Raw genomic sequence first — 16,541 nt, forward strand, 5'->3', positions numbered from 1 at the left:
ATACTATATGGTTATTTGAGAGGGGTCTATTCTACCCCCCCCCCCCCCCCCCCCCCCTTCTCTCATCGCGAATCATGTGTTCTCTGTGGTCTCATTGTTCTGCAGGCCTTAGCAGAGAGAACAAGAGGCGACAGTTTAGACATTATTACTATTATAAGAACATAAACATTTTTACACAGATTTCAATCAAGCCACCTTCTGAATTAATAATATATGAGCATAATGATAGGAAACACGACACTTTCATTCCAGCATCTCATAGCATAACAATTACATGACTTAGATGTGATCTAAGCAGAATAGTCCCATACAGGGGTTGTAAAACACAATATATAATTATGTTATGTTATATCATTTTGATTATGGGTCAGTCAGGAATTGTTCTGGGATGAGTTTTATGGATTTTGATATGTAAGAAAGTCCTTATGTGTGTGTGTGTGTGGGTATCCTTATGGTCCGCATCTGTCACATCCGTGGTGTGTACCACGTGAGAGTTTAGTTCGCATATCATGAGACCTTGGTCCTTAAAGAAAGGCTTCTTGTTTCACCATTTCTGAACAGATCTGTTCTTGCCAAATTATAAAACATTGACAACGTTCTCCCTTTAGTTAAGCAACAAAAGGGTCTCTTAGCTCCAGTGCCTGGGGATAATCTGGAATATGCAGCATCTTGTGTTTGGTTATGTCTGAAAGCTTCAATTGTGTTTGGTACATTCTCAATGTTGCTACAGGTGCTAAGCTACTCTAGCTGAGTACACTGCCGTGGGCAATGTGATTAGGCACCAGGATGCTGTAGGCGCTGTGTAAACAGCTTATCTGCCAACGAAGGCTGCGCCATCAGGTAGTAGGCCTCAGCAGGCCTCCTTGTATGGGCAGCCCCCAATAGGGCGCTGTAGGCCACTTCTCGAGAGAAATGGTTGGCTTTGGTGGTTCGGGCAGTTGACTCACCGGTGGGTAGTAGGCCTTAAACAGGCTTCCTCTGAGGCGAGTCCCAACATTGTGGGACATACTTTATAGCTGCTACAGGTAGCTAGCCGTACTAGGCCTCCTGTAGGTGGGCCCAATAGTTCCATTGGTGTGGTATGGTTCCCAACAGTGTTCCTTTGTAGCAGAATTGACTTGCTGTCAGCTAGTAGGCCCAACCAGGCCTCCCTGATAGGCGAGTCCCCAGCTGGCTGGCCTTAGCAGGCCACCTTGGAACTGTCACCCGGACTCAGCTACCAGTTGCTATCAGGTGGTAGGCCCCTCAGGCCTCCCTGAAGGTGAATTCCCACTTAAGATGGTTATCAGGTAGTAGGCCTCACCAGGCCTCCCTGAAGAGACAAGCCCAAGGACGGGCAACTGGACAGCTAGCCTGGCTTACTATCGGGTAGCAGAAAAAAGCTCCCAGATATTATGGCTGTCAGGTAGTAGGCCTCACTAGGCCTCCCTGAAAACGAGTTCCCACATGCTGTGATTATCAGGTAGCAGGCCTCACCAGGCCTCCCTGAGGGTGAGTTCCCCACGTACTATCGCTATCAGGTAGTAGGCCTCTCTAGGCCTCCCTGTAGGTGACCACATACTGTTGCTATCAGGTAGTAGGCCTTACCAGGCCTCCCTGAAGGTGAGTTCCCACAGACTGTAGCAATCAGGTAGTAGGCCTCACCAGGCCTCCCTGAAGGTGAGCTCCCCACATACTGTGGTTGTAAGGTAGCAGGCCTCTCTAGGCCTCCCTGTGGGTGACCACATACTGTTGCTATCAGGTAGTAGGCCTTACCAGGCCTCCCTGAAGGTGAGTTCCCACAGACTGTAGCAATCAGGTAGTAGGCCTCACCAGGCCTCCCTGAAGGTGAGCTCCCCACATACTGTGGTTGTAAGGTAGCAGGCCTCACCGGGCCTCCCTGAAGGTGAGCTCCCCACATACTGTGGTTATCAGGTAGTAGGCCTCTCTAGGCCTCCCTGTGGGTGACCACATACTGTTGCTATCAGGTAGTAGGCCTTACCAGGCCTCCCTGAAGGTGAGTTCCCACAGACTGTAGTAATCAGGTAGTAGGCCTCACCAGGCCTCCCTGAAGGTGAGCTCCCCACATACTGTGGTTGTAAGGTAGCAGGCCTCACCAGGCCTCCCTGAAGGTGAGCTCCCCACATACTGTGGTTGTAAGGTAGCAGGCCTCACCAGGCCTCCCTGAAGGTGAGCTCCCCACATCCTGTGGTTATCAGGTAGTAGGCCTCTCCGGGCCTCCCTAAAGGTGGAGCACCCCACATACTGGGGTTATCAGGTAGCACCCTGTAATGTTTCTCTAATGGTGCTGGGTTTATGAAGCTAGTGGCCTCTTGCTATCAGTTTCAGCTAGCCTTAATAGGCAGCTGCTGAGGGCGAGCTTGCGCCCTGGCTCGCTAAAGTGTTTATTCTCTGCTATTTGTTCGAACCTTTCCTGCCTACAGCCTGGTTTGCCTACCAGGCAGACCTTGTGCTCCCCTCACTGAGGGTCTCTATGAGCATGCGGCTTCCTGAGTCTGGTCAGACGGTCGTAGGCCTCTCGTGAGGCCTCCCGGTTAGATCAGCCATTAGGCCTTCACAGGCCTCCTCAGTGTTTGCAAACACTGGGTTGATCCATGGATCGAGTAGAGAAACTCCCCTCGCTAGCAAGGGTCATAAAGCACTATGCTGAGTCATACTCTCCGGGATATCCCGTCTCTGAGATCCGGGCCGAGTGGTTCACTGCCAGCGTCGCAGTCCCTCGGGTTGGATGCCTTACTTAAGGTTTTTTTCCAGAGGCTCTGTCTTCGGACAGACAGGAAGTGGCCAGACTAAGTGTCTATGTATCTGACGCCAGGTCAGGCCGTCCTGGTGGCATATCGGGGTGAGTACGTTCCCCTGAATAGTGACTGGCTGGGGTTCCTTCGGATTCCCTAGCCACATTCCCTAGAAGGGGCCCCTTCTAATTGAAGTTGTGGTCCTAGGCCTTTGAGCAGGCCCAGGTAGGCTTTCATTTAACTATGTTTATGGAGGTTTCCTGTGAGGCTTATAGCTTAGGCTATGACCGTAGGGAATGCTGTCACTGACAGCCCAGTATGACCTGACGGTGAGTGGTTCTAGCGTTTCATTTGAAATTGCTGGTTCTGACAGTTGTCACTGCCTGAGGGCATGCACTCCCCTCAGCATGGCGGCGTGGGTATATCGTTCCCCATAACGTCGATGACGTATTGTTGAGTTCCCTTCGAAAGGGAACGTCTCAGGTTACAAATGTAACCTTTGTTCCCTGAGAACAGGGAACGAGACAATACGTCTCCCTGCCATGCCTCGGGGCTTGCCTGCCGTACAGTCCCTTCAGACGATAAGGTGATTTGTCATGTTTGCAAGGCGCCCTTATATACTTCCAGGTCGCACGTTAATCATTCACGCTAATGATTCACGGGCTGTCGCCGGTCAATGTGATTGACGTGATTTGATAGTGATTTCAGACACCTGTCACGCCTGAGGCGTTCCCCATAACGTCGATGACGTATTGTCTCGTTCCCTGTTCTCAGGGAACAAAGGTTACATTTGTAACCTGAGACGTTTTTTGTTACAAACAAGGTCAAAGAAATCTCTTTGAAGATATTGCACAAATTCTACCCTGTCAAACATTTCTTTAGTAAGTTTAAGAAAGACATTGATGTAAGTTGCTCTTTGCACTTGGAAACAGTACCCCATATTTTCTGGCATAGTCATGTGAAAAAATTATGGTATGAGGTGTCTATGTTTTCCAAGCTAGTACTAATGGAAAAGCTATTAAGACTGTTCGTTTGTGTACTGTCTTCAAAATCTTTGATTGCTACAAATGTCTTGTATTTTTGTGATTTAAAAAAAAAAAAAGATAATTTTTGTATGTGTGTGGTCTTTGCTCCCCTGGCTTTAAAGTGTATGTTGTATCGTTTTGTTGTTTAAAGCAATAAAAAAAAAAAAAAAAAAAAAACAGGGCCACACTTATAAATTTGAACCCTTTGAACTAAAAAAAAACAACAAGATACTTATCCTGATCTCAAATTGAAAAAGATTATTTAAATTTCCGAAATCTCAATAGTCAAATATTGTAAAATGTACTAACTTTTTTCTTTTCTCCTTTTTTTTTTTTTTTTTTTTTTTTGTTGACAAAATTGGTTCATTTGATTGTTATACCAAGCTTCTCAAAAGTTATTGCTTGGATTTTTCATTTTCAGCATTATCAGTTTTCAATTTAACCATAATCATCATATTACACCCTAACAAAGTGATCATAATGTAATGTATCTCTGCAACCCTTTTTCATGTAAACTGCTGCACTTCGGGACTGTGTTACGAACTGCTCTGAGACACAAAGGTTGTGAATCCAAATGCAGTATTTATTGAACAGGGTAATCCAAAGACTAATCCAAAGTACAGGCAGGGTGAAACACAGGCAGGCAGTCCATACAAACTAACACAACAAGGCAGGGAACACGGGCAAAAAAGTAATCCACGGAAAAGGCAAGAAATCCAAAAACCAAGACATGAAACCAGAGAGAATGCTCGGGATTGCAGTGTAACACTAAACAAGACTTAGCTGAATGTAAAAAAAACAGACTATTATCGTGTGAGTTAAACAAAGTAATAAGACACAGCTGAAAGCAATGAGCACTGATAAGTCCAGGCAGAGAATAATGGGAGATGTAGTTTGTGAGGGAATGAGAATATTCTGACGTGGAGTGTCCTCTGGTGGCTCTCAAGAGCACTCCAGCCGGTTATCCGTTACAGGCACAGTGGATTGAACTATAAGAGGACGAGATCTTCTGCTTCTGTGTTTTACAATATTGTTCACACACTAAAACAGCACAATTTATTGTTTTTATTTATTATTTTATCACATTATTTTTATTGTTTATTGTTGTCATTATACAGAAAGACCAAAACCCAGAGTGAGCATTAAACCTGATCATCATGTATTCAGAGGAGACTCAGTCACTCTCAGATGTGACATATATGATGAAGGAGTCACTAGCTGGCGGTACAACTGGTATAAAGACGGTTCAACCAGTGTTTTCAGTGGACGACAGGAACACACATTCAGTGTTTTTGAGTCTGACGCAGGAAAATACTCCTGTAATGGGACAGAGACTGAAGGATCACACATATCAAAACACAGTGATGAAGTTACACTGACAGTATCAGGTGAGATTGATCATCTCTTCATAAACACACACACGTTTAACAAGTTATTAATGAGCGATGTCTCTATTTCAGATCCCAAAGCAGTTTTAAGTGTTTCTCCGCAGAAGTGGTTGACTGAAGGAGATCCAGTGACTCTGATCTGTGAGGTCAACGGCTCCTCTACAGGCTGGACATTCAGCTGGTTCACTGTCTCAGGTCCGTTATAATGTGCTTCATCTGAATTAACTGGTTATATTGAAGTGAAATATATAATTTAATATGTCTGAAACCAGACAGAGACTGTATTAAGGGGCAACACTTCCATGGGCACCAAGCAGTGAAACCTACTTTGAGAACCCAATCCCTCATTACCAGTCACTCCTCTTTAACAACATAAGAGCCATTGAACAAACCCTGAATAAAACAATCTAAACACAATGGGTAATATGGGTTACAACAATGTGAACCAGTGTATTCAGGATTAAGTTTTGTTATGTAATTTATACGGACTAGATCAGATAGTAGTTCCTTAAGTGAATTCTACACATTCTCACTTTATACAGGGAGCAGGAATGATTATGAGCTCCTCTCAGACAGCAGCAGAGGAGCTGGAGGAAAATACACTGTCAGTTCTGCTGATCTAAATCACACTGGAGTTTATGTGTGCGGAGCAGAGAGAGATAAAACTGCCGTAAAAACAACATACAGCAACACACAACCACTGTGGGTCACTGGTGAGTTCACACATAGTTTAAATGATTGATTGATTCATATTAAATAAAGACAATTTCCTAATGATAGCTGTAATTGTCTTGTCAGGTGTTTCTCCTCCAGTGTCTCTGATCATCAGTCCCAGCAGAACTCAACACTTCAGCTCTGACTCTCTCTCTCTGAGCTGTGAAGACCAGAGTAACTCTGATGGATGGACAGTGAGAAGATACACAGACAGCGGGCGGCTGGAAAATTGTTCATCATTACGCCGGGGATCACAAACAGGATCTACATGTACAATCAGCTCCACCATCACACCAGACACTGGAGTTTACTGGTGTCAGTCTGAATCTGGAGAGAAATATCATCTTGTTAATATCACTGTACACAGTGAGTGTGTTTATGTATTTATTTATTCACTGTTAGTTTATACTCAATGCATGGTTGGTTAAACAAGTGCAGGAAGCATCAGATACTATGTTGCTATTATGTTGCGATTTTGTTCATATATTACATGTCTCCTGTGTTTCTGTAGTTGGTGTGATTCTGGAGAGTCCTGTTCATCCTGTGACTGAAGGAGGTAATCTGAATCTACGCTGTTTATATAAAGATACAACCCTATCAAGCATCAGAGCTGATTTCTATAAAGTTGGATCACTCGTCCAGAAACAAACTACAGAGATTATCATCCCGACTGTCTCAAAGTCACATGAGGGTTTCTACTACTGCAAACACCCAGAGAGAGGAGAGTCTCCCAAAAGCTGGATCTCAGTCAGAGGTGAGAGTCAATGAAACTGAGCTGATTTATTTCTTCATTTGCCCTCGTTCAGAAATAGTGCATGATAAAGTGTTTGTGTGTCTCTTTTTCAGGGTCTCCTTCAGACTCTCAGATCTCTGTCCTCCACACACTCAGTTCTGCTCTGGCAGCTTGTCCATATCTGATAGTGACAGTCGTGCTGATTTACAAATGCTGCAGAATGAGAGGAAAAACACCTGAGTGATTTATTAGAAGACATTATTATCATTCATTTTATCTGACCAATAAATCAGTCAAAATAATCATTAATATTATTGTGTGATGTCACATTTGGCTTTGCTCACTGAGGGTTTGATCTTTGTAAGGTTGCTTTAAAAACACTGTTGTGAAATCTGCTTTACAAAAACTGAACTATCAAAATTGGTTACATTGAATATATTTAAAGGCAAGAAAAAGGAGTAAATGCTGCGATTGTTTATGGGTGTTTTTACAGTAACAGTTTCATGAAGAGGATGAAACTTTAATACAGTCATTTGTTGTTATGGTCAGAAAACTTCTCCATCTCCAATATAATCTCTTAATATTTAATTCACAAGCTCAGGCAGAGCATTATTACTGTAAAAGTCATGTTTAGGGAGTGACAACATTTAAATGCAGGAATTAATCCCCTTTATTATTGCTGTGTGTGTGTGTGTGTGTGTGTGTGTGTGTGTGTGTGTGTGTGTGTGTGTGTGTGTGTGTGTGTGTGTGTGTGTGTGTGTGTGTGTGTGTGTGTGTGTGTGTGTGTGTGTGTGTGTGTGTGTGTGTGTGTGTGTGTGTGTGTGTGTGTGTGTGTGTGTGTGTGTGTGTCTGTGTGTGAAAGGGTAAATTGTGGTTTCATATTGACTTTTAACAAGGTCGATGTTATCCTGTTAACATGTTTGTTTTTTTGCTGTTTTTGACCAATAAAATATTATTGTTAATATAGACCAGACATACAATAAGCTTTAGTATCAGAACATCCCGTCCCACTCACTGTTTACTTCCCACAATCCCATTGGGCAACTTATTTTCCTCTTCTACTATATATATTTAGCTTCTTTTTTTTTTAAATTAAGCCTGACAAGACAGTGACTGTCTGTTTATAAAATTTTTCATAAATTAGCTTACATTACTGCTATTTATCAGCACATTTCAGTAGCTTTTCAATATTTCTTTATAAGTGAAAGTTTAATATTTTTAATACTTTATGTAATACATTGCAATTCTTTACATAAGGCTTGTGTGATATTTGCATGTTTCGCATTATAACCACACGAACACACTGTCATTTGTACTTTTCCTTATTTTACTGTAAGTCTCCTGATTTGTATTGCTGCAATATTTCATATTTTATGTTTGTTTACTTTTTTAATAAATAAACACAGTTTTTAAAAAAAAAAAAATTCTGGATCTTATGTTTTGTCTTGCAGTGTCACAATAAAAGCAGAAGAATCGTGACCTCTGACTATAATAAATCATGTTTTAATCTCTCTATAGTTTGGACTTTTCAGCCTAAAACTACTGTAATCTACAGACATTATTACATTTATATGGAGAGAAAAGAACTATAGTTCCCTTTCGTAGTCACTCCGAGTTACGTCGGATGACGGAGAATGGGGGTTTCGCCAGAAAGCCTATCATCTTCGAGTATTAAAAAACGAGCCTATGGCAATGAAATGCCATGGGTCTGCGGAATTTGCATAATGTATCTCCGCCCCACCGCGTGGGTATTTAAAGAGAGACACCTGCAACAGCAAATCATGTTTTCGCTTCGGAGCCAAGAGCATCTCTTCACTCCACAAGCCAAATCCTGAGTTTTCTCAGTGACTACATCTCTTCGAGACGAGCGAACTCTCCGGTGTTGGTGTGACGGCGGTATCCAGCGAGTTTCACATTGCCTGCGAGCTGAGCAGTGGTTTGCCAGTCTGTATGTTCTCCCTGGTCGCTTCAACATCCGCGGAGTTTTTCCTCTCACTAAAGAGCTGCACGCGGCACGTCTTTTTAAAGACGCGTCTTTCTAAAGACGATCTGCCCGTGTTTTTTTTTCTGAGTGTGGTATTCTGATAGATTCAGCTGATGGGCGCGAGCGCTGTTTTGAGTCTTTGGGCTTTGATCGCGTTTAGACAGCGCTCGTGGGTGTGTCACGTTCTCTCACTGGGAACGTGACCATCGCAATGTAACGGTCGAGACTCGATGAGCTCAATGAGTGAGAGTCCCCTCATCCACACCCCGATCTATTTTTCTCCACGTGAGATAATATTTCGGCTGGTGGCCAGGGTGACCTAAGACGGCAGGTTTGGAACTAAACCGACGAAAAATTCCTCGGTTCACACCCCGTCTTTCACATTGCAAGCTGCGTGGTCCCAGGTGAGTTCGCCGGCCCGCTCCGTTACTTTGGTCGCTGGCAATGCCCCGATCATGAGAGCGGAGGTTGCCACCCTGCTGGCGAAGGGTGCAATCGAGACTGTCCCTCCAGCCGAAATGAGGTCAGGGTTTTACAGCCCGTACTTCATTGTCCCCAAGAAGACCGGTGGGCTACGGCTAATCCTGGATCTGCGCGTCTTGAGCCGCTCCCTTCACAGGCTGCCGTTCAGGATGCTCACGACCAAACGCATTTTCGAATGCGTGCGGCCACAGGATTGGTTTGCAGCGATAGACCTGAAGGACGCCTACTTTCATGTCTCCATTTTACCTTGACACAGACCGTTTCTTCGGTTTGCTTTCGAGGGGCAGGCATACCAGTACGCAGTTCTCCCATTCGGGTTGGCTCTGTCTCCTCGCGTTTTTACGAAGGTCGTCGAGGCAGCCCTTGTTCCCCTGTGCGAACACGGGGTTCGCATCCTGAATTACCTCGACGACTGGCTAATATTAGCTCACTCTCGAGTCCAGGTTTGCGAACACAGAGACCTAGTGCTCCGGCACCTAGCCCGTCTGGGCCTTCGGGTCAACTGGGAGAAGAGCAAACTTTGCCCCGTGCAGAGGATCTCTTTTCTCGGTATGGAGATAGACTCGGTCGCCATGTCCGCGCAGCTTACGAGCGAGTCAGCTTACACTGCTGACTTGTCTTCGACAGTTCGAGGGCAAGAGTGCGGTCCCACTGAAACTTTTTCAGAGGCTCCTGGGGCATATGGAATCCGCAGCCGCGGCAACGCCACTCGGATTGCTTCATATGAGACCGCTTCAGCTGTGGCTTCGCGATCGGGTCCCGAGGTGGGCATGGCATCGCGGTACGCTCAGAGTTCCAATAACTCCGACCTGCCGTCAGTCCTTCACCCCGTGGCGGAACCTCAGCTTTCTACGAGCCGGAGTTCCCCTAGAACGAGTTTCCAGGCATGTTGTTGTCTCCACAGATGCCTCTGCCACGGGCTGGGGCGCCATGTGCAATGGACATGCAGCCGCGGGCTCCTGGACAGGACCCCAGCGCCTCATGCATGTCAATTGCCTCGAGTTGCTGGCAGTACGCCTTGCCCTGCACCGCTTCCACGCGCTGCTCCAGGGTCAACACGTACTTGTCCGTTCGGACAATACCGCGACAGTAGTCTACATCAACCATCAGGGTGGTCTACGCTCTCGCCGTATGTCGCAACTCGCACGCCACCTCCTCTTATGGAGTCAGAAGCACCTGAGGTCCCTTCGTGCTATTTACATTCCAGGAGAGCGGAACCTTGCAACCGACGAGCTGTCACGGCTCCGGCCAACCTCTGGCGAATGGCGACTCCATCCCCAGTCGGTCCAGCTGATATGGGACCAGTTCGGGGACGCACAGATATATCTGTTTGCCTCCCACGACTCATCCCATTGCGCCCTGTATTACTCCCTGTCCGAGGGCACGCTCGGCACGGACGCACTGGCGCACAGCTGGCCGCAGGGCCTACGCAAATATGCGTTTCCCCCAGTGAGCCTTCTCGCACGGACTCTGTGCAAGATCAAGGAGGACGAGGAGCAGGTCATATTGGTCGCCCCATACTGGCCCACCAAGACCTGGTTCTCCGAACTGATACTCCTCGCGACAGCACCTCCTTGGCCAATTCCTCTGAGGAAGGACCTCCTTTCTCAGAGACGGGGCACCCTATGGCACCCTCGTCCCGATCTTTGGAGACTCCACGTGTGGCTCCTGGACGGGACGAGGCAGGTTTGAGTACCCTGCCACCTGCGGTGGCGGCTACCATCACTTCCGCTAGAGCGTTGTCCACGAGACACGTCTACGCGTTGAAGTGGAACCTCTTCGTCAACTGGTGCTCTTCTCGGCGAGAAGACCCCAGGAGATGCTCGATCGGTGTCGTGCTTTCCTTTCTGCAAGACGGGCTGGAGCGAAGGCTGTCTCCCTCCACCCTGAAGGTGTATGTGGCCGCTATCGCCGCTTATCACGATGCAGTTGAAGGTAAGTCTCTGGGAAAGCACGACCTGATCATCAGGTTCCTGAGAGGAGCGAGGAGACTGAATCCTCCTCGCCCTCCTCTCGTACCCTCTTGGGACCTCTCAGTGGTCTTATATGCCCTGCAGAGGGCTCCCTTTGAACCTCTGCAATCAGTGGAGATTAAGTTCCTGTCAATGAAGACAGCGCTCCTGGTTGCACTGGCCTCCATCAAGAGGGTGGGGGATCTGCACGCACTCTCCGTTGACGAAGCGTGCCTGGAATTCGGGCCGGCGTGCTCTCACGTGATCCTGAGACCCCGGCCTGGATATGTGCCCAAGGTTCCCACCACTCCCTTCCGGGACCAGGTGGTGGACCTGCAAGCACTGCCCCTGGAGGAGGCAGACCCAGCCTTGGCACTGCTCTGTCCAGTACGCGCCCTCCGTGCTTACGTAGACAGGACGCAGTGTTTCAGGACCTCAGACCAGCTCTTTGTCTGTTATGGTGGGAAGCTGAAGGGAAAGGCTCTCTCCAAGCAAAGGTTATCCCTCTGGATAGTGGACGCCATTGCTTTGGCATACCAGCAGCAAGGTCGACCGTGCCCCCTTGGTGTGACCGCCCACTCCACCCAGAGTGTGGCGTCCTCTTGGGCTTTAGCGCGTGGCGCCTCGCTAACAGACATCTGCAGAGCTGCAGGCTGGGCGACACCCAACACTTTCGCCAGATTTTACAATCTCCGAGTGGAGCCAGTCTCCGCCCATGTACTGTCTTTTTCAAGCTAACATGGGAGCCGTTAGGTGTCTCGCTTGCTCGCCATTCCACTCCACGGACTGGATGCGTGCGATATTTCCGCAGGTAGCCTTCCTCTCTGAAGCCCTGAGTTCCTCCAGCACTGTTGACGCTGGCGCCAGTGTCTATTGCCTGTGCGTCGGCTAGGTGCCTCCGTGTGCATGGTTCCTCCTCTGAGTAACCCCCACATGTGTATTTCCACTGTAAGCCTCTTTGAGCATGTGTCTTTCCCTCGGCAAGCCACCTTGCCACTCCTGGAGTTGAAAGTTGCCACCCCACGGGCTGGTCACTCCAGTGTTCCTCCATATGAAGCCCCCTCGGCCATATGTGTATTCTTAAGTCCTCCCTTTGGGTAGGCATGCTGCGGCATATCTCCCCTGAGATATGCTTGCCAGTGTACCTTGGTATTCCTGTGTTAAGTAGGACTCCTTCGTCCGTGCCTATACCACGACAGGGAGGGCAGACTTCGCAGGGCACTGGAAGACAGCTGTGAAGGTGGCGTGATTACACGGGGACCCCCATTCTCCGTCATTCGACGTAACTCGGAGTGACTACGAAAGGGAACGTCTCCCTGCCACTTCCGCTGTACCGCTGGGTAGACGCCTGAGTTCAGTCTCGGCTCCTCAGCGAAGACATGATCTGCTGTTGCAGGTGTCTCTCCTTAAATACCCACGCGGTGGGGCGGAGATACATTATGCAAATTCCGCAGACCCATGGCATTTCATTGCCATAGGCTCGTTTTTTAATACTCGAAGATGATAGGCTTTCTGGCGAAACCCCCATTCTCCGTCATCCGACGTAACGTCTCCGTTCCCTACTCAGGGAACGAGGGTTACATCCGTAACCGAGACGTTTTAAACAATACTTGAACATGCTTTTTTTTTGTACAGCCAATGATTTCACACATGATTATTTTAAATGAAGTTTTATGTAACAAAGTTCGGGAGAAGCATATTCAGGTAATCAACCAATCAACACAAGAGGAAGCCGGTATAAATAAAGCTTTTCCTCACCTCCTGTCTCACGACAAGTCTCTCAGCATCCCTCCACCACCCCATCACCTCACACTCGGCTGGGTTTTACCCCAGTATAGGGGAAGTACTCTGGGTTCGGGCAAAATTCCGAGCTCGGAGCCCTCCCCCGGACAGCAAGCCGAAAACGCATTAATATTACATTTGATTTCATGTATGTGTGAAACTCGTGAACCTGTGGTTATTGTGGCTGTTGTGTAAAACTGTTGCAAACTAATGTTCACATGAGAACTGCTGGTCATACTTATTTGTATTAGATCTGATCGATTCAATAATTGTATTAGACGGCTAATTCTACAATTCTAATGTTGTACAAGTTGTTAGCACTAGTAGAAGACCAAGACATAAATACAAAAAAAATACCAAATGAATAATTTCGCAGATTCAACCACTGTCTTGCATAGCCTACCTGTTAAAGCTGCAGTCCGTAGCTTTTTTTGGGTTAAAAATTATCCAAAATACATATTTGAGAAAATAAATAGCCAGTGTTCAAAACTATCTGCTTGCCGTAGCTCGATTCAAAGCGGTAAGCTTGTAATAATGTTTTTAATTCCAGCGGTACTGGTGGATTTCCGCGGGAGATTCAAGCATGTCTTTGAGCCATTACATCACATCTGTACACATAAAGAAGAGTCTCGGCTAGTCGGCTATATTGCGTTTGCGTGTGACTGTGAGGATGCTGGAGGTGGAGATATATAGCCTTTTCTCACAGCACTTGATATAATTAAACTGATCAATTTGATGGCGGATCCAGAAAGGTTCAAACGACAATCACCCGCTGTAACTGGAGACTTACCCGTTGTAAAATGCAAAAGACTTTGTTCGGACTTCGGAGTGGCTACAGAAAAAAAGAGACTGCAACCGGACCCATGCGAAAACAAGGATACATATCGGAAGGACATTACATGTAGTCACGCAATGCTGACGGTGTTAACATTAACAATTTGAGAACAAAGTATAATTTGCACGGTTTTGCGTGATATGATAACTTATAAATGATTGTTAGATTTAATCAGCGCGATTTATTGCAATGTCAGAACCAGAACAAAAGTGGATGTTTCTTACTTGTCCAGATGACATTTTCCGGTGAAAATGATTATGTTAGTCATACTTCCAAAAAAGAATAATCTGTGATTCTGAATGCCATATCCACACCGGCGCGGCGACTGACAGCCTCACACTCTCCTCAAATACTGTGTGCCGTGTCGAGGGTGTCGAAGCACAACTCACGTAAAGTTGATAATTCCGCGAATGACTGCAATTGCAGATTTCGAACAGAGATGGCGACAAAGAGGAAAACGCCAGACTGCAGCTTTAATTCGACAGCTTTCGTGAACTGTCGTGTTCACTCTCTCAGTTTCAAGAGAGCGCCGTAGACGCATATACTGTGAGTGATGCTACGGAGCGAGCGGGAAAACCTGGAGCGGATTAGCGGATTATTTGAGCGGAGCGGTGGGGAAGAGGGGCACCTCAGTCGATGAGGGCAGAGGGGCAGTGGCTCTAGCCACCGGGCCACCCCCCTGTGCACGGCCCTGAAGCACGAATAAAACAAGATCTGAAAACTATTTTTTAATCATCTTGAATGATGTTTTTGCATCTTTTGTTTAATTGTTAAACTTATATTGTATTATATTTATATTTAATGTGGAAAAATGATCATAATTATTGCATAAATATTAATTAGTACCAATAATTTCTCTCAAAATAAAAAATATGATTGAAAAAAAATATATTACATTGATTTTACTGGGGGGAAAAAATGCATTTCAGGTGTTTTGCATTTCACACTTTTGACCGTGAACAATAGTGTGACCCCCAAATGAACAATAGCAGAGTGTTAGGTAAATCATACAGTGTGATTAGTGCAGATTGATTGCCAAATTCATTGACTCTTATGATCCGATTCTTTTTAGTGAATCAAAATCATTGAGCGCAACCATTAAATAACGATTCCCAATCAGGGACTGAACCAAGAAACACACCATGTTGCACATGTACTATTGTAATCTTGTATTGCACTTTTTTGCCATTGATGTGCTTGTTGTTGGCGTTCATAGCCCACCTCAAAGCTCAGTTCTCCACCACGTGAAAAATGTGCAAATGACAATAAGACTTATGACCTTTGGCAAGAATTGAAATGACTGCTGAGGACAGTAAGACAAAAATTGCATTTCTTTTCTTTTTTTCAAACGTTAATTTCTAAAAAGTACAAACAAAATTGTTATTTGAATCGTACTGGAGCTGAGTTCACTATAGTTGTCAGACTCAATTGCAGGAAAAATGGGTTTTTAATAAGTATAAAAAATTAAACAAATACAAACAAAACTACCCCGAGGGGGAAAACAAGACAGACTTGACTTGGAAAACAAAAGACTTGATTTGACTTGACTGGACTTGGCAACAGCATCTGGGCAGGACACAAGAGGTACAGGTCCTTCTCAAAAAATTAGCATATTGTGATAAAGTTAATTATTTTCCATAATGTAATGATAAAAAATTTAACTTTCATATATTTTAGATTCATTGCACACCAACTGAAATATTTCAGGTCTTTTATTGTTTTAATACTGATGATTTTGGCATACAGCTCATGAAAACCCAAAATTCCTGTCTCAAAAAATTAGCATATTTCATTCGACCAATAAAATAAGTGTTTTTAATACAAAAAAAAAAAGTCAACCTTCAAATAATTATGTTCAGTTATGCACTCAATAGTCAATACTTGGTCGGGAATCCTTTTGCAGAAATGACTGCTTCAATGTGGCGTGGCATGGAGGCAATCAGCCTGTGGCACTGCTGAGGTGTTATGGAGGCCCAGGATGCTTCGATAGCAGCCTTAAGCTCATCCAGAGTGGTGGGTCTTGCGTCTCTCAACTTTCTCTTCACAATATCCCACAGATTCTCTATGGGGTTCAGGTCAGGAGAGCTGGCAGGCCAATTGAGCACAGTAATACCATGGTCAGTAAACCATTTACCAGTGGTTTTGGCACTGTGAGCAGGTGCCAGGTCGTGCTGAAAAATGAAATCTTCATCTCCATAAAGCTTTTCAGCAGATGGAAGCATGAAGTGCTCCAAAATCTCCTGATAGCTAGCTGCATTGCCCCTGCCCTTGATAAAACACAGTGCACCAACACCAGCAGCTGACATGGCACCCCAGACCATCACTGACTGTGGGTACTTGACACTGGACTTCAGGCATTTTGGCATTTCCTTCTCCCCAGTCTTCCTCCAGACTCTGGCACCTTGATTTCCGAATGACATGCAAAACTGAGCAACAGTCCAGTGCTGCTTCTCTGTAGCCCAGGTCAGGCGCTTCTGCCGCTGTTTTTGGTTCAAAAGTGGCTTGACCTGGGGAATGCGGCACCTGTTGCCCATTTCCTCCACACGCCTGTGCACGGTGGCTCTGGATGTTTCTACTCCAGACTCAGTCCACTGCTTCCGCAGGTCCCCCAAGGTCTGGAATCGGTCCTTCTCCACAATCTTCCTCAGGGTCCGGTCACCTCTTCTCGTTGTGCAGCGTTTTTTGCCACACTTTTTCCTTCCCACAGACTTCCCACTGAGGTGCCTTGATACAGCACTCTGGGAACAGCCTATTTGTTCAGAAATTTCTTTCTGTCTTACCCTCTTGCTTGAGGGTGTCAATGATGGCCTTCTGGACAGCAGTCAGGTCGGCAGTCTTACCCATGATTGCGGTTTTGAGTAATGAAACAGGCTGGGAGTTTTTAAAAGCCTCAGGAATCTTTTGCAGGTG

The 16,541-nt window shown here is 45.9% G+C and overlaps 1 protein-coding gene across 1 annotated transcript in view; it reads left to right on the forward strand.

Moving 5' to 3' along the window:
- The window catches only part of LOC130069726 (basement membrane-specific heparan sulfate proteoglycan core protein-like), a 92,630-nt gene that overhangs the window by 52,341 nt on the left and 23,748 nt on the right, over positions 1–16,541 (forward strand). Inside the window, exons 8-12 of the mRNA XM_056233799.1 lie at positions 4,879–5,148; positions 5,221–5,343; positions 5,691–5,861; positions 5,947–6,228; positions 6,374–6,616. Coding sequence (XP_056089774.1) covers positions 4,879–5,148; positions 5,221–5,343; positions 5,691–5,861; positions 5,947–6,228; positions 6,374–6,616 — 1,089 coding nt within the window. The remainder of the gene's footprint in view (positions 1–4,878; positions 5,149–5,220; positions 5,344–5,690; positions 5,862–5,946; positions 6,229–6,373; positions 6,617–16,541) is intronic.

This window comes from Rhinichthys klamathensis, unplaced genomic scaffold, assembly GCF_029890125.1.
Source record: "Rhinichthys klamathensis goyatoka isolate OS25496 unplaced genomic scaffold, OSU_Roscu_1.1 h1tg000015l_1, whole genome shotgun sequence".
NCBI lineage: Eukaryota > Metazoa > Chordata > Actinopteri > Cypriniformes > Leuciscidae > Rhinichthys > Rhinichthys klamathensis.